Below are 24993 nucleotides of genomic sequence, written 5' to 3'. Positions count from 1 at the left end.
TTATGGACTGACAGCAACCCCAATTCCCCATCTGCCTTGCACCACCTGGGGCAGGCTGTAAGGTAGAAAAATTGGGAATGAAGATGCAAAGTTCAGCCTGGAAAATGGGTGGATGAGGTAAGGGAAAATTATTGTTTAGTCTTTGCTTTTCACCACCATACTCAATTTCTAATTTACAATGCATTTAATTTTCTCCAATTCAGGGGTCTTTTTATCCATGACAGTAGCTAGCAAGTGATCTCCCTGCCTGTATCTCAGCCTGTGAGCTCTTCCATCTTCTTTTCTCCTTCTGTCCTCTTGAGGAATGAGGTGAGAGAGCAGCTGGGTGAAGTGTGAACAGCACCTAGCAGCAGGCCAAGTTATCTCACCACATGCTGTTGAATTGATGTGTTTAAAAGAAACTTAAAATTTACTGGTTCACAATAAGCATTTGCCATAACAATTTCAGATTAACATCTGCCTAAAAGCTGCAGACAAGTCTTTTCTATTTATTGTAAAGCTTTTCAGAGAATGATTTTGTACTTCACCACTTTTTCCCCATTTCCAAAATCGAACACAGGCAAAAACTTCCAACGCTCACTTACTATCTATACATTATCTGCAGAACTACAGAGATGAATAATTTCTACATGAAAAAATACAGTATTAAATATCTTACATCCAAGGACAAAACATAGCAATAAAAGGCAGCCTGAAAAATTAACATCCAGTCTGTCACCATTAAGATGAAACTCCTTTAGGGTGAGTTTTCAATACCGATAATAAAGTTGACATTTGTTTTTTGTTTTTCTTCTTTTTTTTTTTTTTTTTAATTTTTACCCCCCCCATAAAGGAGACATGCATTAAAAACAGTAATGTCTAAAACAACATTATTGAACACTTAATCATGCATCTGAAGATTTGGCTCTGAGCATCTTCTAAAGCCAGCAGTCAGAGGAACCCAGTTTCACTGAGGCGCCAGTGATGGAGTTTCTGAAAGAGTCCTCCGAGCTGAGATCCGCAGACATTTGGGGCAGCCTCCAGACTTGAAGCATGCTTTGTGAAAGCATGTTTTGCACTCTGTTTATACATACAGAGTAGCATTTAGAGAGAGAAAAAAAAAAAAGAATTAAAAAAAATGAATCAACAGCTGTGTTCCTTGAATCATGTTCTATCATGTATATATCAGCACAAAAGTAAACAAAAGCAGTGCAAGGCTGGGACAACCACCACCACTGTAATAATTTACACTGAATGCTGGCAAGATCTGATAAAACAGCTCTCTCATGCCTAGACCCAAAACATAGCCTCCCCCTGCAAGCACAACCATGGCCAGGCAAATGCCTGGTTTTGCTCTCTGAATCCACTGATACGAAACAGCTGCCACAGGCTGGTTTTCAAGGATGCATGCTGTCCATGGTTTCCAAATGCACAAGCAGGTTTTCAAACATACATGCTTTCAGTGAAGCTAGTTCTCAACGTTTAAAATAAGTCTAAATGGTTTTATACACCAAATTCCCCCAAGGAAGAAAGAAAAACATTCAGTCTGGAACATACCTGGGCACCTTTTACATCTGGCAGTCTGGTACGGAAAGAGCAGGTCTGCACTCTGACAGAATTCACAGATAAACCCCTTCGCTTGACAGAGCTACAACAACAGCAAAAGGACTGAATTTAAGTCTAAGAAAAAAAATATTTGGGAATGGCAGCAGGGATATTTCCTTACAGTAGCAGCTGCAAGGACACTAAAAGCCCTGGTTTTCCTTACCTCACAGCCATCTACATGAGAGGTGGAGCTCTTCAGAATATCTTTAAGAAGGGGCAGTAACTGCCCTCGTTTGATCTTCACCAGATCATCCAGTGAGAAGAGATGCAGCTCCTCTGTCAGATGGCTGGGAACCTGTTCAAATTCTTTCAGTACACTGCAAAGAGAAATAAAACCCAATTAAAGTTATAAAAAGTTGTTTTTCAAGTGTATTTCCAGAATAAGCATCTTTCACTTCTCTAGTCACATGGGGATTATACAAGACAAGTTATTGCTATCTACCTCCCCTCCCAATTTGAGATCACTTTAATAGAAATTGGAAGTTTTGGGATTTAGAATAAATTATCTGCTTTAAACATGCATTCCTCAGGCTTTGGAGTTGCCATACACAGTTACCCCAGCAATCCTTAAATAATGTGTAAAGGGCTCTCTCCTACCTCAGGAACAGTAGGCAAAATCCCATATAGTATCTAATAAAATAAGCCAGGCTTATTTATTTGCTTTGCAAAGAGGACTTTGAGGTGTTTTATACTGCACAGGTCACTACTGGGTGAAATTTGGTTTGTGCTGAACAGGCGAACTCTGGAAATAGAGCTACTGGTCTTTATCACTTCTGCTTACTACTACTTTCATTTGAATATTTTTGTAAAATAAACTGAATTGAGCATCATGACAGATTTCTGGAAGAAATCTTTAAACACTCAAGGAACACACCTGATAATTAAAAAAAGCGAACATATTTTTTAAAGACAAATATTCTCAGAAAGATAAGTATCTTTGACATTTTAAGAAGAAGTGAGAACCTAAGAGAAACAGAACAGGAAAAAATACACACCTAACTAAAATCACTCAACATTTAAAACCAAACTATATTACAACAAACAGCTACCACATAAAACTTGTACTTCACTCAACATTTGCAGTGCAATAGAAGGTAATTTTTATTAGAGTTCTTTAATGTTCATGTCAACTTGTTTAAAACTGCACCCAAATGTCTCTAGAGAAGACGGCTCTATAAGCACATCATGTACATTTTATTAAGCTATTTTTCATGCATAATCACAGTCCATACCTTTCAGCAAACCTGCACGTTTTCAAAAGCTTTTTTAAATGAAAAAGCTGTTCTTGCACCTCCTAAAAGATGGAGGAGAAAAACAAAGCCATTTTTAAATCAAAAGCATTGCTTTTATTTATTGCTAAGTGAGGAACACCACTATTTGAGTTTGCAACCCTTGCAAGTACACCAAACCACACCTAAAAAAAGGGACTTCACACCTAGCATAGTATTAAACAAATGGATTTTCTAATGTATGAAAGCCAAAGGCAAGCAAAGGATATTTTTATTCCCTGACAGTGAAGCAAGTCCTAATGCCAAAAAAGGCTGCAGGTCTTGATACATGCTAGACCCACACCTGTGTAAGAACAGGTAGGCCAGGTAAACTCCTCAGCCAAGAAGGGAACACATGCCTACTTGCAGTCTTCAGCAGAACACTCTTCCTGAAGCTGTAGAAGGTACAGCTCTTACATAAGCCAAGGATATTTCCCTGAATGGCCCACAAAATTAAGGAGTCATTCCAAAATTACAGAACTTTTCAACAGCCAAAAGCCAGGAAGATGCAAATATTTACTGCCTGAGACCAACTCCCTTATATGCATTAAAACCAGAAACCACTAAGGAAACACTTCCCAAAGAAAACAGGGCTAAGGAGACCTCTGGCATAGACTGGAAAAGCCTCTCTTTGCTCCCTTCACCTGAGGGAAAAGAGGGCAAGTCCCAGAAGTAGTGATGGGATAAGTCAAAAAGAAAAAAAAAGAAAAAAAAACCCCTCCTCCTTAGCCCATACACACAGGACATCCTGCCCTAAGGACTTCTTCCTGAAAGTCTCAGACCCAGAAATTCCTAATTAAAAAAAAAAAAAAAGCCACACTTACCCTGACCCTGTCCATTTCTTTACTTTTCGTGTAGAGGGTTTTGTTAATACATGACACATTGAAAATGGGGTGCTGCCATATGCTCTCCAGTAGGTGTTTGGAGAAGTTGCACACGTAGTATTTTTTGAAATCCCACTTTGAAAGTATTCGGGCAGGAATAGAAGACTGGGCATAGCTGTGGCAGCAGTCACAGAAGTACTTCCCCAGGTAGTCACAATAGCGGAGTCTCCTGATATATTCTGCAGGCAGACAGCAATAAAATTCTGAGTATTTTAAAAACTTATGGGACAAAACTTTTGTCTGTATGCCTAGTCTGTCTAAATAACTCAGATCTAGTGGAATGAAGAGAAAGGGCTTTTTTTTTTGTTTTCTTATTTTCAGTAGAGGGTTTTATTATTGTGGTGAACACATAAACAAGTCTTGTACTTGGCATTAGAAAAGAAAGCTTTCCTCATTTCCTTATTTGTTCAACTGATTATAATTATCAACATAACATCTTAGAAAAACCTCTGTTGCTTTAACCACAAAAGAAACACTATGTAAAATACACAACAAAAATACTTCCACCAATTTTGGAGTCATGTTGGTACAACTTTTTCCCATCAAGAGATTTGTGGGAGTTTTCCCAGCTATTACAGCATCTCCTATTTGCTCAGCTTAATATGCCACTGTAGATTGTTGATACTTTACAGGACACCACAGAGCGAAACTGAAGCACCGCTTCAAAGATTTCTTAGGTAAGGTCTGTTTGTCAGTTCTGTAAATCATTGTGCTTTCAAGGCAGTTCTCACAAAGTATCAGGAATTAAACAAAAAAAAACCAAGAAAGGTTTTGTCATCAAGATCTAAAGAAACAAAAAGTTTTCAAGATTAGACACCCCAGAAGAACAAAACCACAGATTCCATAAACTTGCATACAGTCTCCAGAAAGAGACTTTTGGCAATGTCTAAATTGGCACAGGGAAAGAATTATTAAAAGAAATAACTGGACTATGCAAAACCAGCACTTTCCAGCCTGGAAGCTTGATTTTTTGGTATAGTTTTTTTTCTGTTTTATGACTGTTATGAATTTTTGTGGTTTATGAGAAGGACATCTATCAAGTATTGTTTTCTGTATTGTATGAAAAATTCCAGACACCGGAAAGATCCCACTGTCTGTTTTACTATGGCAGGCACATCCAACAATGAGATTTTCCTTCTAGCTCAGATAATTTAAAAATTGTGGTACATCTGTGTTGGTGAGGATTATAGTCTGACTGCAGTACTGATTGCAGACCAAGTACTGCACTTATTAGGAGTTTCTTGCCAGTTTTGCTAATACTTACTGCTTTCTATCGGAGTTCCACAACCAACACACGTAAAGTTTTGAGCAGCGACCACTGCATCTCTCCTGTGTACAAAGGCAAAAAGTTACCCATTCAGCACCCAAAACATAGTTTTAATTAACATTCTTCCAAAGTGCAAAAGAGCTAACACCGGCACCAGGGAGAATGTCCACCTCAGGAGCTGACTCTACCCCTTCACATGAAGAAGGGAGATTCTGTAACTCTTGTTGAAAGAACTAAATTATTTTCCATTTCTTAAGGTGGCATCAGTATCATAGGGTTTGGGCAGGGGAAATCCACATTTGCAACTGAAAAAGCAACTGTACCTGCAGCAACACAGGGAACAGCCAGTTTACTTACTGTCTGCACTTCACAGCAATTGAGACAGGGTGAGACAGGCATTTCCTCACACATGACCTGCTGTCTCCCCCCACTTTCTGAAAACCAGTTATCTATAAAATACTACAGAACAGCAGGGAAAGAATATTCTTCAGGTAGTGGAGAATTTCAGAAAATAAAATTTTCAGGAGCTAAGTACACTGCCACTATTACACCAAAGAGTACGTGTATTATCACACGGAAAATTGTACAGGCTGTGCTCATCAGGATGTGCCAAGAGAAGGGAAAAAAGAGGCCATCTGTTTTCTAGTGAGGCTGGTGACAGACACTGCAGAAGGCTGTGCCATGCACCAGCTCTACACCTGTTCCCAGATCATCTGCACATGCACTAGATCTGTTACTCACCCAAGCTCCTCCATCAGCTTTCCCCATGCTATACTAAATGACAATGCCCAGATCCCTCAAAACTTACTTGACTGAAGGATGAATATTAAATATAATCTGTGATCTTGGAGGGGACCAGCCAGAAGATCCTCTCAACTTGGATATGATCTTTATTTCTTCAGCCAGATTCAAACTGGACTCAAGTTCTCTTGGAATCTCTTCTTTCAGCACAGACTATTGGGAAAGACAAGCTCATGAAGATAACCAGCCCATCAACTGGGCATACGTTAAATGCTATAGGAGATGTTTATCTCCCTTTATATTCCAGTATTTTAAAGTTCAGTTTTCACCTGCATGTAGTCCCCCCTCAAACTACCTCATATCAGTCCCATAAGAAAGGACATCCTGATTGTTCACAACTACATGTTTTAAGTGTGCTGAATTTTGCTGGAGAGAGAAGACATTTTCTAAAAATTTAGATAAAGTGAACTAATAATCTTTAAGCACTCATGTGCATTTGTTTTCTTTCTTTTTTTTTTTTTTTTTTTTGTAATGTAGCTTCGTCCTTTTCCTAGCAGTGAAGCAGCTGCAGTGAGACCATGACTATTTGGGGAACTGAATAAAGAGCTCGTTGTTTTCAGATCAGACTCACTCTCTGCTTAGATGAGCTCAGGCAACCAGACAACTGAACTGCAGAGTCTGTCTGCAACCAGTATTTTCTGAAAGCTCTGCACAACTCCTGGGCTGTTGCTTCAGCAGAATTGCTGCCTGGTTCAAAAGATGATCTGAAAGGTAAGGAATACTGTCAGTGAAAAACAGCAGCATGTCATCAGCATCTCCACTGCCTTTTCTGCACCCAGGAAAAGTTTTCTCCCATTCCTTCATTCTTGCCCTCCTTCTTTGATACACCCAGGCCCTTGAAGAGCCACAGACACTACCCTCCAGCAAGACTAGGGGACCAGAGAAACACTAAGCCAAGCACCAGAAACATTTGCTGTCAAGCAGCATTCCTTCCCCTTCCTTGAGAGGGCCCAGTTTACCACTCCCACAGCTTTCCCTGCCCCAGCCAGAAGAACCACCAGAAAGCTGCTCCAGCAGAAAAGGTAGAGCCACGAGGCTATTATAGTAAAGATACACACCTTTTATCAGGGGTAACAGACAGATTTTCAAGGTCTTCAAGTTCTGCAGTAAAGAAGAAAATTGTATCAAACCATTTCAGAAACAAAGCATCTCTTACTCAGCATTATTTCAGAAATACTTTCTGTGTTACCACAGTGTCAGTTTCAAATACATTCATCTTTCCAACACCCTTCCTGGATGTGGGAAATAACCTCAGCCCTGGTTGTACAACAGGCATAAGGAGTCTTATCTCCTCTGCGTATCTCTGATGTGATGAAGAGTATTCCCTAATACCTTTGCATCCTATCATCACCATCAGCCTGCCTTCAAGAGCTGAAGAGGTTAGGAGAGACTAAGTGTATGCAGGTCAAGGTCCAGACAGAAGTCACTCAACAGCACAGAGCCAAGAGAGGCCACATTAGCTTTTCTGGACACTAAGAGATGTTTGGAGACACCAATCACAAACATACCAGTTCATGCTACAAACATGTTAGTGACATGTGAGATTAATGCAACTAAAGGACACCACTTCATTATGTCTACATAGACACAATATGCTTATGCCAACAAGGTGTTCACATTGGTAGTGTTAGTTTTGACCATGCTTATTGCTCTCAAGACGAATGTTTCCCCATTTATACATCTCAAAGTAACTCTTGCTACTAAGTAGAGTGGTCTTGCAGTCTACTGCTAGTCTTTTGGGACTGTGTTCTTCATTAGTAGATCAGAGAAAGATGAGAGGAAAAAATAAGTCTCTAAGACCAAAGAGAACAATAAAAATCCATTTGTTATCAGGAAAAGAGAAGACAAAGGTTAAAAGTTGCACAGGCCACATTTCAGGGTTTCTACTTCTGTATGTGCAAAAATCAGAAGCAAACCAAATGAAACTCAGGATGTCCTAAAGAGAAGCAAAGCATATATAAGAGAACACAGACACTGTGCTCTCGTCCTGAAGCAGAGGGAGAGGCTGCCTAAAACTGAGTCAATCTGTTTCATTAGGAAATTATCATGTCCTAAATTCTCTCAAACAGTGCTGCTATAGCTGACTGAGGTTGTGCCAGCTTCACACTTTCTTCATGCATGTTCCTTTGGTTTAACCCTTAGACATAATTTTAGTCCTTTAGTTGGGTTTGCATGGCAAGATTTTGGTAGTAGAAGGAGCTATGGCAGTGGCTTCTGTGAGAAGCTGCCAGAAGCTTCTCCCAAATCTGAGAGCCAATGCCAGACAGCTCCAGAATGGACACACCATGGGCCAAGGCTGAGCCTGTAGCCATGGTGGCAGTGCCTGTGGGATAACAGAGTCAAAATGGGAGGGAAAAAATCCTGCACAGTTGCAGCTGGAGAGAGGTGTGAGAACAGCCCTGCGGACACCGAGGTCAGTGGAGAAGGAGGGGGCAGGAGGTGCTCCAGGAGCCAGAGATGGTATTCCCCTGCAGCTCCTCATGCAGACCATGGTGAGGCAGGATGTGCTCCTGCAGCCCATGGGGATTAATGGGGGAGCAGAGATCTCCCTGCAGCCTGTGGAAGAGCCCAGGCTGGGGCTGGAAGATGCCTGAAGGAGACTGTGACCTAGAGGAAAGAAGCCCATGCTGCAGCAGGCTCCTGACAGGATGTGTGGGAAGCCCCAAGAGGTAGAGAAACTGGAAGTGAAGTTTAGCCCAGGAAGAAGGGAGAGGTGGAGACAGAGGTGCTTTAATATTTGATTTAATTTCTCATTACCCTACTCTGGTTTGATTGGCAATAAATTAATTTCCCCACGTTGACTGTTTTGCCTGCGACCGTTTTTGGTGAGTGATGTCTCCCTGTCCTTATCCAGCCCACCAGTCTTTTGTTCTGATTTCTCTCCCCTTCCAGGGGAGAGAGGAAGTGACAGAGTGGCTTGGTGATCACTTGGTGTCCAGCCAGGGTCAGCTCACCACACTCTCAAATCAGCGAAGATATTCTTCCCTAGAAACAAAATCCTGCAGCAGTCTGATGTTTCTGCATGTGTTCTAATAAGGAGCTACACATACATAATTGTTTCCATTTTCTCATGTTATTTCTCCTACAATAACATCTACTAAATCAAGAGAATTCCCAAACAATGAAATCGATTCAACTGAACAATATATCTGTTTCTGCAGTTACAATTTTAAAGTCTTACCAATAATTACATATTCATCCTCTGAGTCACTGTGGCAATGAAATCTGGTAACCTCATGATGTGATGGCAGATGCACTGGGGAGCTGACAGGCAGCAAAGCAGAGCCTGCCCAAGACAAGGACAAGATCAGTTAAACTTTTCCAGCATTTAGAAGTAGCTGCAATTATGTTTACATTTTTCATCACTTGCCAAAACTTGAGCACACAGACTGCATTCATAGAGCAATTTTAATTGTTTTTATACACACACAGCGCAGGCCAGTTCTTGGGAGTCTGTCATATAGTTTATCCCTTAGTTTCTCAGCCAGAATCTTGTAGAGATAAACCCAAACCTTTTATATTGCCAGTGGTCTCTCCCCTTTTCATGTCCAAGAACACCATTCATTTTTCCACAGAATTTACATCATTTAGACCTTAGACTTATGATTCATCACTAAAGTCTGTACTACTCAATAGACTAAAATCTACTTGAAAATGCATGTGCTGACTCAAGAATAATAATGCCAGGAGTATTTATTATCTTGCCCTAAACTATATGTGAATGAATACTCTGAGGAGTCTCACTCAAACCAATTGCACAGCTTCATCTGCATACTGCAGAAGCAAACACAGAAGGAAAGAGCCAAATGGCAAACTACAAAAAAAAAAAAAAAAATTTAAGCAGAGAGAGAAAAACAGCCAGCTACAGGCATGCTCTGTGCAGAGTCATGCTTGGCTTGTGGCATTTAACCCTACATTTTAACTCTAATGTAAAAAATTATTATAATTAATAAAACATAGGTGTGAACCACCTATGCAGTGGCAAAAGGAAGTATGCGACCCACAGGAAAACACTTGTGGCATAATGATCCTCAATGGACCCAGCTCTCCAGAGACTCAAAGAAGGTAACAGAGGATTTGGTTCCAAGCAATGTCCCAATTTGTTTAGTATTTTTTTGCACAGAAACAAACAGCAAAGGCTTTCAGACAAGGCTACATTCTAAATTAAGTAACTTGCCTTCATAACCACTGTCAGAAGAGGTAACAGAAGAATCAGACTTCTTCACTCCAGGGTAAGAAGATAACTCTGAGTCAGTGTGATAGCTGCCATCTGATCCACTTGTCTCCTCCACACCCCAGGACTCTGCTTGTTGTTGGCTTAGGATATTACATTTCATTTTTTCTAGTGATGCTATAATCATATCTGCGACAAAAAAGTGTGCGTTTTCCTGGGCACAAGATTGGAATGCTCATTAATAACAGCATATCTGATATTCAGTTAAGATGAAGTGAAATGTATCATTTTCTCCCCACATTTTTTCAACTCTATAAATAAAAATGTAAACCTGTCTGACCTTTTATTTAAACTCAAAAAAACCACCCCAAGGGCAATTCAGGAACAATATGCAAAAGGCAACTGCCTAGATAATTGTCTCACCCTTGATTATAACATCCAATCTACTTTATCTTACCCATGTATTAGATAAAAATGAACCTGGTTACATGACTAACTGGTGTATATGTATGCATTTCAGAGACGCAGTCTTCTAGTTACACTGCATTATTTAGTATTCCAGCATGCACCCAAGTAACCTATTTAACATGATTTAATTTTGAGTCAATGTGTACGAGCAGTTTTGCACACATGCTAGCTGGAGGGGACCAGAAGTGGCAAGTTTTGAATGGATTGTAGATCTTCAGGTGGTGGGAAGTACAGGAGCTAGTAAAATGTTTTCATGTGCTAAGAGTTAGGGCAGTGAGGTGGGGAATATGCAGTGAGATAGCTTACATGGCCAACTCAACGCTATATAGAAAGTCTGTGATAAGAGTAAGTGGGAACCTGGCACCCCTGGGCTTCCCACTGCCTTAAATAAAAGGTAGCTGTTCCAAAGCTTCACTGTAGCATTTCCAAATCAGACAACACTTCCTTGTGATGTCTCTTGCCATCTTGCCTGCCCTGGTCACCCGTCCTCTAAGAAAAGGGACCACTGAGACATACATGCACACCTGGGGCTCCTTTCCTAATATAACTGCTGTTTTCCTTGCTTTCTGAGGTCTAACAGCCCCACCTGACCTACTGCTGATGGCCTGGGCACAAGTCCAACACCAGTCGCAGCTCAAAAGTGGACACATCATGGAGAGACAGTTATACTCAGGCACCAGGGGGGTAACCCAGAGATACCCAGGATACTCTCAACTGCCATATGCGAACATAAACTTACATCTAAAAAGCTATGGCAATATCCAAGGCTAAAGATTCTTGAGTGCAGGATAATTAAAGCTTTATAAAAATACCTTATGTTCAGAAAATTGTACCACTCGACATCAGTATTCATGATATCCCCTCAAACTGTATGGGAGCCATGAAGAAAGGCATCAGTGTTTGTGAATAGCTAAATCTTAAGGAGCACAACAGACGGCCCAGCTTTCTTACAGCTCACAGACAAATACACGTAGACAAGATTAATCTCACCATTAGAGTGCACCCAAGTCCCTGTGGGTGTTTGGAGAGACTTATCTTTTTCCTACCACTAATTAATATGATTTGCTTGGTGCACAGTTTCCCCAGAGACAACTTTCAGTACACTTTAGCAGTCCAGGAGTTCGCTATCCTTCCATTAGCAAAGAAATAATTTAAAAGCCTTTTTTCCTTTTGGGAGTTATCTCCTACTTTGAAGATAGAAAAAGTCTCAAGTTAGTGTCAGAACACAGCCTATCAGCATGTCCTGCTGATAGAAGCAATTATGAGTGTATCTGAGAGAGCTGCACTGCAAAAACATGAAACAGAACACACGGACTCCCATACTCAGCGTGACTATCAGCTTTCAGCTCTGCCTACTGATAGCTCCCTCACCCTACAAAGCAGAACCAACTCAGATGTGACACACCAACCTTCTCATTTCTGTCCTCTCCCACTAACATCAGTGGAAAGTCCCTTTAAGATTATCTGACCCATTTCCTTCCTGGCTCACAACTACAACTTCAGGACCTATTGACACCACATGCACCTTAAGTTTCAGTCCTAAAGTTGAAAGAGATTATTTCACAAGCTAAAAGTATTTGAAGTTTAGTGGGTTTTTGTTTGGTTGGATTTTTTTGTTCCTTGGGTTTTTCTTAAAGGCAGCCTTGCTCATAATGGACTGAGCTCTTGCTATCTTTTAACTTGTAATCACATCAGCCCCCAATCTCTGCACAGCAGTAGTAGCTGATAAGATCTTGCTTCACTCAACACTCAGATTGTGGTTTCTAATCCAGGTACCTGCTCACTCATCTCCTGGTGTCTGAAAACAAATTACTTTTGTTTTAGGTCCCACAATAAAGACGGAAAAACATTGTTCCTTTCTGAAACATCTTTCATAAAAACCTAGTTCAAGTTCATTGAGTTTTGGTGTGTGATTTATTGAGTGGGTTTTGTTGTTTGAAATGCACCTTATGGATGTTGAGAGCTTCAAACCAAAGGGAGAACTTGCTCCTCTGGTAAAACCAGTGTTGTGCACAAAGATGATGATTACCTCTGGGGCCCAGGACATGGGACCACATGCACACAGTCCAGCAAAAAAAAAAAAAAAATCTCCTTTTCTAGGCACATTTTTAAAGTTCTTTTATATTAAATCCTACTCATTACAATCCATTAACCCCTCTTTTCCCACTGTTGGAAAAGATTAACATTTAGCACACAGAGTGTTGTGTGACAGCTTTAGCTCCTCATCTCTATTTCTAGGCTTGAGTGGACTGCCTATCTGGCAACACACCTAAGGCTGTTTGAGGCCCTTACGAGAAACTGCTTGAATTACTGCAGCTCTTACAGTTATTGTGCTTGGTATTCGTACTATAATTCTTTGACAACAAATCTCACATCTTATCATAAGCACACACAAAAAAACCCCATCCTCTCCCCATCTTTTGATAGTAAAAGCATGAGGTAAATCTCATACATATGCATGCAGCTGCCACAACTTCTATGTAACATATTCTAATACAACTTTAAAGTTACTAATGTTAAAGATTGCTTTCAAGGAACGTGTGGAGAAATGATTGAATGAAAAGCAGAAACACACATTGTTCCTGCATATATTTCCATTATTTAAAAATAATTAAAATATTTCATTAATGGGTCAAGAGTAGAAGACAAATTATGAAATAGGCATTTTATGTTTGTAGGTTCACCCATAGAGGGCAAGAAGAGGGAAAATAGAGTATTTGTAAAGATTAGTACATCTATCAGGAAGTTCTTTTATTGAGAAACACCTCTCGTCATTTGGTTTTGCCACAATAAAACGTAAAAAACATTATGATGATAGTGTTTGATATCCTCACCTTTTCCACATCCTCTGGGAGCATGCAAACGTCCTGCAATGAACGATTCAAGGGTATAGCACTTATACTCAAAGGACAAGTAGAACCTGAGGGTATAACAAGAACTTTTTATTAGTTACTTCTTTCTCTGTAGCTCCCACGATGCATGCTGGGACTTCCAGAAAGAAAAACAAGGTTTTTTTCCCAAAACTCAATACCACTGGGGCTGGAGGCTGTGGTAGAAGCTAAGGCAGAGAAAAATGTGAGAAATACGCTGGCATTTGACCTGTTCTGGCAACCAGTTCTCTCCAAGCTACAGCCTGAGCTGCTGGGGACAACCACAAACAGAACCTGAGGCTGGATTTGCAGCGATGCTCTGCAGTTGGCAGCACAGCCAGCTAACACTGCACTCTGCTCCTTCACAGCTGCCGGAAGAAACACAAATCCCATGCTGGCATTTGACCTATTCTGGCAACCTGAAGCATGAACACCAACTACCAGAGAAACACAGTTTAAAAGCTGTCCTGTGACAGCAGCACTGCACTCCCACACCAGTTCTCTCCAAGCTGCAGCCTGAGCTGCTGGGGACAACCACAAACAGAACCTGAGGCTGGATTTGCAGCGATGCTCTGCAGTTGGCAGCACAGCCAGCTAACACTGCACTCTGCTCCTTCACAGCTGCCGGAAGAAACACAAATCCCACTGCTGTCTGGGCATGCAGAGAGATGCACCTTAAAAGAATCCCCACATCACTGCTAGCATTGTGCTTGGAAACATTAAATTTGGAAAACATTTTGCCATTATGTTTCCATACCCCGAGGAAATTTCCCTCCTGCTTCCAAATGTAGCCCATACTGAAAGGTAGTACATCCAACTGTGGCATTAGGGACAGTATTCCCTGCTTCCCAGAATTGCAGTTTTTTTCTCCTGGTAGCCTCTGATGAGTATGTGAAATAAATTTTATCTCTTTTTCCCCAATAAGAACTTCTCCCTGTACAGCAGAGCACACATGAGGTTTTTACTGGTGCTTACTACCTCTTCTTGGACCTTGAACTCACAGAGTTTCTGTTTCACCCTCATGATGTTTACAGGATAAAACAGACCATATGTGGTGGAAAAGGGCCACCACACAGACACCATTTAAAGCCTTTGCAAATAGCACAGCTTAATTAATGGCTTTTTTTTTAAAAACGTCCTTCCTAAATTGGTTTAAAAGTTACAGGCTAAAAAGTTCCCAAAAAATATGATCATGATTTATGTAAAACTTTTCTCCAACTAAGGGACACCAACTCTCGGGCCTAGTTTGGATTGTTTATATTGCTGTAGTTAGAGAAACCACGTTATGCTGCCCTGAGCATCGATGACATCAGGCTGTAAAGTCAACACCGTGCTCGAGCAGAGCGACACAGATGGAGAGTTTTTGTACAGAATTATTAATACCTCCATTGTGGATACCATGAAGGAAAAACGGAAAGGCTGACAATGTGACTTTTCAAAACACATTTAATGGCCTAATTAAGTTATTTTCATTCCTAGCTGATGATTCATCTTACTAGGTAAGCTCTATAGCTAGACTACATTCTCGTCAGTTAAGATAACAAATATTACTCTCTAAACTAAAAATAATAAGCAGAAATAAGGAAATGGGAAAATTATTCCTTCTCTTTAAAACGTAAGACCCAATTCATCTCAAATATAATTTTGAAATCTAATGGGAGCTCTCTCCTTTGCTTACCTCTTGCATCCCACTTGCATCTTTAAGTACAGAGAATGTAAAAAAAGCACAGGGAAGGAGCCCAGCACTTCAAGCAAAGGGATGCAATTCTGGGTCTGATGCAGAAAAGTTATCTAGTTGCCCTTTTGCTCCTGAGCACTGCTGCCTGGAGGCTGCTGGGGCTGGGGAAAGAGCCCTAAGAGCCAGAGAAGGAAGTGACTTTGATGTACATAGGGGTTAAAAGCAAGAACAAGCTTGTGAACTCAGTGACATACCAGCCACAATAAAGCCCCCAGAAAACACTAAACTCAGTCACAAACTCTTCATTAACAGTAAGAGAGCCTTTTCAAAAGGTTGAATAAGGGCCATTCTCTGGTGGCCTCAAACATACAAACAAGGCCTAGTAGGAATTTCAGGGGACCAGCAGAAAATCCCACTAAACAAAAATTATATTCCACTGAAAAAAAATAAAAATTCTGATTTAAATTATAGTACATAGTTTTCTTGTATCTTGTGCATCCCTCAGCAATTCTCCTGTGAGAAACCATCATCTCTAAGCCAGCAAGTCAGGAAATCCAATTGTGTAATTCCTGACCTTAAATTAGGCATTATATTTCTTCTTTTTCATTTTGCTATTCACTTTTCATAGCCTCAAAGCGCAGAAGAGAATGAGACCGCATTATCCAAGTTACCCAGTAGTGAGTTAATAGTTAAAAGCAAAAAGGAAAGAAGAAATGCAGAAGTTTTCACTTTGTACAGAAAAGGCCTGAGTCTAAGGCAGACAGAACATACCACATCGCAAACTATTTATCAGGATCCTGCCTCGTATGAGGAGTATCTTTTAGTAAAATCAAGGATGCTCTTCACCTGGCTGCCACATTCCTTGCTCCCTTTGTTTTCTGGAGAGCCAGCAATACTACTACCCCAACACAAGCTTGTGACACATCCAACTTGTGCCAGAAGGTCAAGTCATGCACGATGTATTTGTTCTTCTACACGTGCCTCGCAGTCCCCGCTGACCCCGAGAGCCTGGGCTGTATTTTCCAGACCCAGCTCCCCAAACACGTGTGACTGGCCTCAGCCAGCCCCAACTGCCGGGTGTGGTTTCCTTCTCCCTGCTGGGCACCTCTCGAAGGCACAGAGCCAACGCAACACCCAGCAGAAGGAAGCAGCCATAATCGTCACATACTAACTGATGTCAACAGCCTGTCCCAGATGACAGAGGTGTTACTAAGAGCACACAGTCCTGCAATGGCACGTGCCTGTTTGAGACCTTGCTGCCAACTTAGACCCTGGAGGAGTTCAGGGTGAATAGCTAGAAAGGATCAGAAACTGGAAGTGGAGGTTAGTGGAGTGTCACTGTTAGGACTACTAGTGACCAAAGGGAGAAGAAAACACCCAAACCAAAACAAACCAACAAAACCTAGACATAGTGTCATTCTTTTATAATACAAAGGCAGGATGAACACTCCTTGCTCTTTGCCTTTATTCCAGTAGAAAAATCAGACCTCAGCTGCAATATTTTTCTGAAGCTCATAATCTATCATCATGGAATCAAGAGGGGCTTGGATTGGAATGGAAGGTGAATATCACCTTGTTCCAAACCCCTTGCCATGGGCAGGGACACCTTCCACTACACCAGGTTGCTCAAAGATCACTCACTACACCAGGCTGGTCAGGACCCCATCCAGCCTGGCCTTGAACACTTAAAGGGATGGGGCATCCACAACTTCCCTGAGCAACCTGTGCCAGTGCCTCAGCACCTCATAGTAAAAGATTTCTTCCTAATATCTGGTCGCCCTTCCTATTTTTTTGTAAGACCCCCTTCTAAGTACTGGAGGGCTGCTACAAGGTCTCCCTGGAGCCTTCTCCAAGCTGAACAACCCCAGCTCTGTCTTCATAGGAGAGGTGCTCCGTCCATCTAAACATCTCTGTGGCCCTAAGTTAAGTCCTTAGATGCCACTAACATCCTTTATAAACAAACTGAAAATGCTTCATCTTGCCGTACCAAAGGCTGCTCCTGTCAATATTAGGTGTTAAACAGGAGGGGACTGTTCTGCTGCCTCAGTCAAAGGGCAGGGACCCCAGCCTGCAGCCCAGGAAGGCTGGCCCACCTCATGGAGGCACACACAGCCCCAAGACCAGGCCAGCTGCTCCCCCAGCCATCTCAGGGTCATGTGCTGAATGTTCCCACTGAACAGCTCCTCACCTACAGGCCTACACTGCCCAGAACCCCCTGACACTGCAGGGACAGAAGGCACCCTGCTCGAAGAGCACCCTCTGCTAGCAGCCCTCAGCCAGTCCTCTTCACAAACACATGGGATTATCCACATGGCTGGAAACTGGTGAAAGGTATAAAGAACCTGCTCTACATCATATGTGTCTCCAAAACCTCAGGGGCACTTGTAAAGGAGAACAGGAAAAACATTCCCACTCCAAAACAAGCCAATTCAGTCGTAATAAACTGGATGATAATGCCCTGCCTCCAAAACCCCAGAATCCAAGGACTGCCTCTCCTCCAGCTGCTGCCAAACACAACATGACCCCACACCAATGAATCGCTACCCAGTGCCCAGATCCATGCTATCTGCTATTGGGAAAAGGGTAACAGTGAAGACAAGATAAAGCTGGTAGAAAGCTCATCCAGTGGATGTTCTACATTTCTCACAGCTCAGCAACTTCTATGTTTTATCTACAGTTGTATATTACAGAAGCATTTCTTCATCCTGAGAGATGCCTAAGCGTGAGCATCTCCCATTTTACCGACCACCCCTCAGGTTCTCCTTTGTTTTAAGCTCTTTCTCCCCTCTCTCCTATTTTGAATGACAGCATCTGTCTTATTTGCAATCACCATAAATAAGGCCCGCTTCAATGACAGTTCTCTCCAGAGATCTTACAACAAAAATGCAGCTGTAAAGTTACCTGTTGGATTGACCGGCTCTGGCTGGGAAAGGCCACTGGGAGAATCACTGTCGCGGCTGCTGAGAGGCGCAGGCTCCATGGCTTGAGGGTATTTCACCAGATCTGCTTTAGCAACAGTTGAATCTGAAAGCAACCTTGTGAAAGCCAAGTCTCTTTCAGGGGAGGTAGAAGATTCTTTTCCAGAATGCACAACAGCGGATGTGACAGTGCCTCCTGTTAACGTCACCTGGGTAAAGCAGTCACGCTTCAGAGGGGACACGCTTGAAAGAGTGCAACCATTCAAGGAGGAAGCAGCAGGATCTCCATCAGTGTAACGGGGACAAGAGAAAGTATCCAGCGAAGGTTTGGGGGAATCACAGGCTGTGTTGTTCCAACATGCCCGGGGCCTGGTAAAACGAATGTCTGTTTGTGTACAGGCAGCACTGTGATGTGCAGAATCACTGTCACTGTCATCATGGCTGTCCCCGGTGCTGCTTTCTTCCCACTGCTCCACATCACTGTCCGGATGCTCAGCTCCCTGCATTGTGCTCTGCTCCAACACCAAAGAGGGCTTCAAACCAGATGCATTTAAAACAGACATGAGAATGTCTTTGATAGCTTCAGCACTGCCTGGGTATGATCCAAAACTTCCAGCATGTCCAATCACTGCTGGCCTTGAAGATTCGTCTGTTCAGAAATTAGAAATAAACAAGAGGTTAGGAAACAATACTAAGAAAAGTTAATATAAAACATGAATAAAACACATAGTATTTTTTACACAGGTGAGAAGACAGGACAGCTGAATTCACTCTCCACTCGTTGCTGTCTCTTCCTGCAAGAAAGCTCTTGCTTTCTGCACTCAGGAAGCAATTCTGCCATTGATAAAGGCTAGGTAATAAAGCAACAGTAAAGTATTCTGCTGCTATCCAAACACAATTAGCTAAGACTTTAATGGTGACTGATTGTCAGTGTGCTCAAAAACATCACTGTCCTACAAAACAGGATAACAAAACTATTACTGGTACAGGTACTGATCCTATTGCCAATAGAAGAGGAGATTACATTATAGTAAGTCACATGGAAGATCAACAGAGCAGAAAGAGTAACAAAAAATACACTCAGTAATACAAGGTCAATGTGCTTGTGTGTTTCAGTTCAGTCAGACTGAAGTTTACTAAAGTAAACTTCAGTCCCATTATTCATGGAGTGGCAAGACTTGGCCAAAACCATAACAAACTTAGCTCTGTCACACCAAGATCATTATAATGCCTCTGAAAGAATGAAAAGCACTGCCAAGGTTCTATGTGATCTACTACAAAACTTAGTTTGACAGAAAATGGAAAAACTGCTTTTAATGGCAGACATAGCTTCATTAGCAGGACACAGAAGCATGCACCACAACCAGTAGCTTTTGAAGAATAAACTGAAGTCCTGTACCTTGAACAAAAGAAACAAAAAACCCAAAAACAAACAAACAAACTCTCAGAGGAACTGCCATAATCCAAGTAATTGAGAGAGATTAGACACAAAGTCTATGTTCAAGAAGAAACCATCGACTACATCAACACAATGAAGTTAACAACTATCTCCTTTGGGGAAGATAAGTCAGTTGTAAAATCCTAAGAATAGATACAATCAAGAACAATCATTTCCAGGACAAAGAACTCCTAGCTAGGACCACGAGGATTGTTAAACACTGCTGGTGAAAAAAGCAGGAACTCTTGCAGACTCCAGACTTTGCCCAGAGGTTGCTCTCCTTGGACATATCTCATTGGAAAACAATAAACTTCTCCATGAGTCTCTCACCTGGAAGCCTGCATGCAGGCAAACAACATGATAAGAAAATTTACTAATGAAGGGATCAAAACAAAAAAACCCATGTATTTTGGAACAGCAAGTCCATATAAAGATGAGTGCTCATCAAGAAAAAGCTGAAAAAAAACCTGAAAACATCACATATAACAGAAACTGCAAGAGCTTCTAGCAAAACTATCCTAGTAAAGCCAGGTCAAAATCAGCCAGAGCATGTCAGTAATAGGGATCAGTCACCTGCCACTTACCAGGACAAAGCTCTTGCAGAAATAGAAGCAAAACTGCACATTTTACTGCCTACACTTGCAAAAAAACATCTTGCCAATGTGGCCAGCCATGGCAATATAAAGACAGGAATGGGAAAATTAAAAACTAGCTGACTTTCAAACAAATACATTTCAAACTTTTCAGGGAAAGAAAGATACTTGGGTAACTACTGACATTTCAATTGCACAGGAATACCTAAATCTGGGCTGCAAGCAACATCTTCTCTGTGCAAAACATGTAGTGTTATAATCAAAAAATCATAAAATTTTATGGGCTGAAAGGGGCCTGAAAGATGATCTAGTTCCAGCCCCCTGTTGTAGGTGGGGACACCTTCCAGTAGACCAGATTGCTCAAAGTCCCATCCAACCTCACCTTGAACACTTAAAGGGACAGGGCATCCACAGCTTTTCTGGGCAACCTGATTCACTCTCACACGCAAACGTCAGCATTAACTAAAATGGCCAAACTACCATTAAAAGGCAAAAAACACCCATACTTGCAAATTGTATCATGTATTTTGATGTTGTACCACCCTCAAAGCCAATAAGCAAGGAACCCTCTTCAAACAAACTAGACTTGTGCAGTACACACAAACACCAATAGCTTTTGCTAGCACTACAAGCACCAGGAAAACTCCTGAGGGAGGCAATTTGGGACAAACTGGCATTACCTGAGAGAACAGAGATTTGAGGTGTCGGAGCAAGGCAGCTAATCCTCACCGAGGGATTTGAAGAACACGCTGAGTCGGTGAACGCCACCTTTAGGCTTTCGTGGTTTAACTATAACGAGAACAGAGAGGCAGACAATTTGGTTATAAGATAACAGCAATCTGCTAATGATACCCTCAGTCTCACAGTCATCCCAGAAGGAAGAACACTTTTCTAAAGACTGCTGACAGTCACCTAACCACTGCCTACATTTCTGGCTGCCTGGAAATCTCCCCAGAAGCAAGCACTGTCTGGAGAGCACTCACATCTCAGCTCTGCATCTCTCATTTCACTCCAGAAGGCAGGTGACCAAAAGGAACTCACCACAGCAGGAGGAATAAACATGTGCATACGGCACAAATGAGACAAAGTGCTGAATAGGATGCCTGTGTATCTAGCAAAACAACAACAACAACTGAATGGAAAATAATTTAAGGAATCGCCAGTCTGTATCTGGAAGCCTTGGCCTATTTAGATGTATACAAGTTATAAGCTAAATCTATGAGGATCCAACTCCACAAATATCTGATCCATGTGCTGCTTTATCTCCCAGCTCTAACAACTGGAAGCAAGTGTGGTCATGTCACCTAATTTGATAGAACAGAGTACATGTGGTTCATATCAGCAATGTGACTGACCCAGCATAATGCAAGGGGTGACACAGATAGATAATACTTGACCTGGCACAGGAGCCTGCCAGTATAAGCTGACCAAAATTTTGAATGCATTTGAACTGCCTGAGCAGGTTTATACCAGATCAGCACTTCACTTTTTGCAGTCATGATGCTTTCAATTCAGTATTTCTACCCTCAAAGCTGGATTTACCATACTGTCAAACCAATGTAAGCTGAACCAGGGAAGCAATTTAGTGCAGATACTCAGGGGCTAATTCCAACACGAGATTATGCTACACTCAGGACAGTAAAGCAACAGGTATCCTCGCTAAGCTCATAAATTCCTTGTGAGGACCTAAAATTTGTCCCCCTACCTCCCTGCTGCCTCAAGTATGTCATGGACCTGCAGAGCACATCACAGAAACCTGGGAAATGAAAGGGTTGCCCTGCTCTGGCATGCACATCGTTAAAAGCCACTTAACCAAGGCGTTGTGCCTTCCCCCCAGATCAGTGAGAATGTCTGCACACTAAAGCACGACCAGGACGCCTCTCACCCTCCCCTGAACTCTGTGATCCCATAAAAAGAGAAGGGAGTTAAAGGTGTGCTGCCCTCCGCCACCGGGGTTGTTGACCTCTACACTTCCTATGTAGAACAGTGAGGTGACTCAGAGTACAGCTCTTGTCCAGATACCCTTCAGACTCACGGAAAGCAGAAGAAATTAAAACCCACAGAGAATTTCCCTTTTAACTGAAGAATAACGTTTCAAGCCAAAAACAGTATGTTTAATTTAAAATATTTAGCATTTGATTATGCCAGTGCTTAGAAAAATATTATTTTCAGTATCTGCTAGTGTTTCCATTTTTCCCCCCTCTGTACTACTTTCGAGAAACTGGCATGTAGGCAGGCTTTATACATATAAATATCATACGGTCAAAATTGTTTTCAATACAATTAACAAACTCTCAGCAGTTAACAGATTCTACCTCTTAGGATGCAAGTATCCCAACTGCCCAGCAAGATAAATACAAGTACTTTATCAGTAAGCATAGCTGTTAAGGATGCTGAGTTTTAAGACTTTTTATCTTTGTTTTTAAACAATGCTCCCATCTCTCAGTTCTTATCAGAATGGTCTGAGAATTGAGGTATGATTTCCATTTACTCTCCAGATGCTACAATGTCAGGGGGGAAAAAAGCCATGTAACTGTCCCCTCCAATAACCGCAAAAAAAAAAAAAAAGACAATTTGATATCTTCCTACTATAAAAGAAGTGTGCCTTTTCCTCCCCCACCTCCAACCAATATTGGGACTGTGTTTCTCAAGTTAACTCTACCAGCATTTAGAAATAACTTACTACGTCCACTGAAACTAAAAGCTGGTGTTTGAACCAAGACCCCCTCCGAACTAACGAGCACACTGAGCCACCATTCACAAGTCTCCCTTGCCTCACCTTCTCCGAGCAGGGGTGCTTGAAGACTTCTGTTCTGCTGAAGCTGGCGAACGCTACTGCATGGAGAGACATGATGGGAAAGCTTTCATTTTTCGGTGTTAAGTACCTGGAAGAAACAGAGAGAGAATTACAGTCACCACTATGTTATCCGCGTTTCTCCATCTGTTTTGCAGACTCTACAGTTAATATTCTGAACTGTTTTCCGTCCCGACTTGGCATGCTTATAGGAGCTCACCGAAAAGCAGAGCTCAGCAACAATGGAAATGTGCTTTTAAAAAGCGCCTAACTCAGAGACGGGGGATCGTTTGTTTGCCTGTTTTTTAAGTAATACAACAGGTACGCCTTCCCCATGCATAAGAGCAAGAGTATTGATCAGTGGTCCTTCAGAGTTTGCTGTAAAAGGAGGAAGAGAGGGAGCGGAGTGGGCAGCAGCGAGCTCCGTGCTCCGGCTCTGCAGCAGAGGCAGCTTCCCCCACGCCGGGTGCCGGGCAGGGGCTGGCAGCGGCGATGGCAAACGCCGGCGATGTCCCCGGCACGCCGCGCAGCCCTGCTCACGGCAGGGCTCTGCTGCCATCACGGCTCGCCGAGCGCCGAACCCGGAGGGAGACCCCGGCGCCTCCCGCCGCCCCAGGCAGGCGCGCCGCGCTCCCCGCCAGGCACCGACCGCTCTCCCGCCGGCCGCGCTTCCCCGCTCCCACCTGCGGCCGCCGCTCCAGCGCCTCCTGCCCGCCCGGCCGCCGCGCCGACGATGCTGAGGCCGCCTCCTGCCCGCTCCACGTCCCTCCCTCTCTCCCGGCCCGCCTACCCTCCCTCCCGAGGCGGGGCCCAAGCCAAACGACGCCGAACAAATGTAAACAACAAAAAAACCTCGTGCCGAGGAGTAGCGCCGGGATTTTGTTGTTGTTTGGGTTGGAGAAAAGGAGATCGAGCCGGCGACCTCGTTGCTCTTTGCAGCTTCCTGAGGAGGGGAAGTGGAGAGGGAGGGGTTGAGCTCTTCTCGCTCAGCGACAGGACGCGTGGGAATGGTTCAAAGCTGCTCCTTAAGTTTACACTGGACACTGGGGAGTGTTTCTTTGCCGAGAGGAACGGCGTTCGTGGAGGTGGTCAAGGCCCCAAGGCTGTCCGTGTTTGAGAAGCACTTGGACAACGACCTCATCAATATGCTTTAAGTTGGTCAGCACTCGTTACTCAGGAAGTTGGACTGGGTGATCCCTTCCGAATGGAAGTCTATCCGACAACCCAAGAGGAGTCACCTGGGAATGAGTGGAGGGTGTTCTCTCAGTCGGTGTGAGCTGGGTTGGAGTACAGTGAAGCTTCCAGGCAACATTTGCAGACACAACTCAAGAATCAGCTGTATCCGAGGACTTGCTAACTGGCCGATTAGAAATGACAGGTCCATTCTCACTGAGCTTTTGGAAAAGAATTGAGCCATCTGCCAGGCTGATCTACGAGTCAGCTGCCCTGGCAGGCTCAAAACTAGTAGTTCCTAGTAGCCAGTCTGAGCTAAAAATAGAGTGAAGTAATGCTGAGCTGTATTTGTGAAGCTAAAAAATTGCTGATTGTTCATAAAAAGCAAAAAATATGTGCAGGAACTTAGGAAATCACAAATCATGAGGAAGTGGGAAGAAGATAGAGTCCAGATGGTACCGTGCAGAAATAATTAGAAGCAGTAAATAGAATGCAAAACAGAGCTGCAGCTGAAAATGTGACTTTCAGATGTTCTGGAGTAACTGTCTCCTTTTTAAGCACAAATGATGACTTAGCCAGTAAATAGGCCAGTGGAAATGGGCTGTGGAAAACTTAGGAGGAGCTGCTGACCACACTGCACCGTTGCCTGAATTTAGTCTAGATGGGGTTCTAAGCAACCCTGCTTATCCCAGGGGGGTTTGACTAGATGTCGTTTAAATGCCCCTTCTAAAGTAAACTACTCTATGATTCTATGTTATCCTATGGTGTGAGTTTCAAAGTCCCAGATACAGAATGGTAATTTCACATTATTATTTGTAAAAATAAATTCTACTTTTGAGACATATTAATGTCAGGAAGGGCAGGTAGTAAAATGAAAGGTTATAGATTTATTTGTAGTTTTTACTAATACCTGGCAAAAGATGTGCTAGGGAATTTCTGTTTTGTTCCCATAAAATTTTCCAAAATCTTTACAGGAAAAGAATTATACAAATGAAAAACACTAAGTATGTCTGAAAGCAACACCAAAAAAGAAAAATTGTGGTTGCATTTTCACATCCATTTAGTACTTTTTTTCCCCTCCTT

General features: G+C 42.4%; 1 protein-coding gene across 1 annotated transcript; it reads right to left on the bottom strand.

Annotated features, from left to right (window-relative positions):
* Positions 1 to 251: 251 nt before the first annotated feature.
* On the bottom strand, positions 252 to 22894 carry RUBCNL (rubicon like autophagy enhancer). Its single transcript, XM_041466989.1, has 15 exons — positions 22723 to 22894; positions 20624 to 20732; positions 17896 to 18561; positions 13281 to 13366; positions 9982 to 10192; positions 8986 to 9090; positions 6863 to 6905; positions 6376 to 6508; positions 5812 to 5957; positions 5001 to 5065; positions 3677 to 3915; positions 2817 to 2878; positions 1748 to 1901; positions 1537 to 1627; positions 252 to 1059 (listed from the first exon to the last, which is right to left on the bottom strand). Exons 1-15 carry the CDS (start codon positions 22792 to 22794, stop codon positions 947 to 949), a joined length of 2295 nt encoding a protein of 764 aa, XP_041322923.1. The 5' UTR covers positions 22795 to 22894; the 3' UTR covers positions 252 to 946.
* Between the last annotated feature and the right edge of the window lie 2099 nt (positions 22895 to 24993).

This window comes from Pyrgilauda ruficollis, unplaced genomic scaffold (genome assembly GCF_017590135.1).
Source record: "Pyrgilauda ruficollis isolate IOZ18807 unplaced genomic scaffold, ASM1759013v1 scaffold20, whole genome shotgun sequence".
Lineage (NCBI taxonomy): Eukaryota > Metazoa > Chordata > Aves > Passeriformes > Passeridae > Pyrgilauda > Pyrgilauda ruficollis.
This window is presented reverse-complemented; position numbering and strand designations above follow the sequence as displayed.

Bases quoted from the DNA above. Each gene is read 5' to 3' on its own strand.
- RUBCNL (XM_041466989.1), bottom strand. From the start codon at position 22,794: ATGTCTCTCCATGCAGTAGCGTTCGCCAGCTTCAGCAGAACAGAAGTC. The intron at 6,906-8,985 runs GTAAGACTTTAA...TCTTTACTGCAG, and splicing joins GGATGAATATGTAATTATTG to AACTTGAAGACCTTGAAAAT. The intron at 1,902-2,816 runs GTATGGACTGTG...TTCTCTTTGCAG, and splicing joins ACGTGCAGGTTTGCTGAAAG to TGTACTGAAAGAATTTGAAC.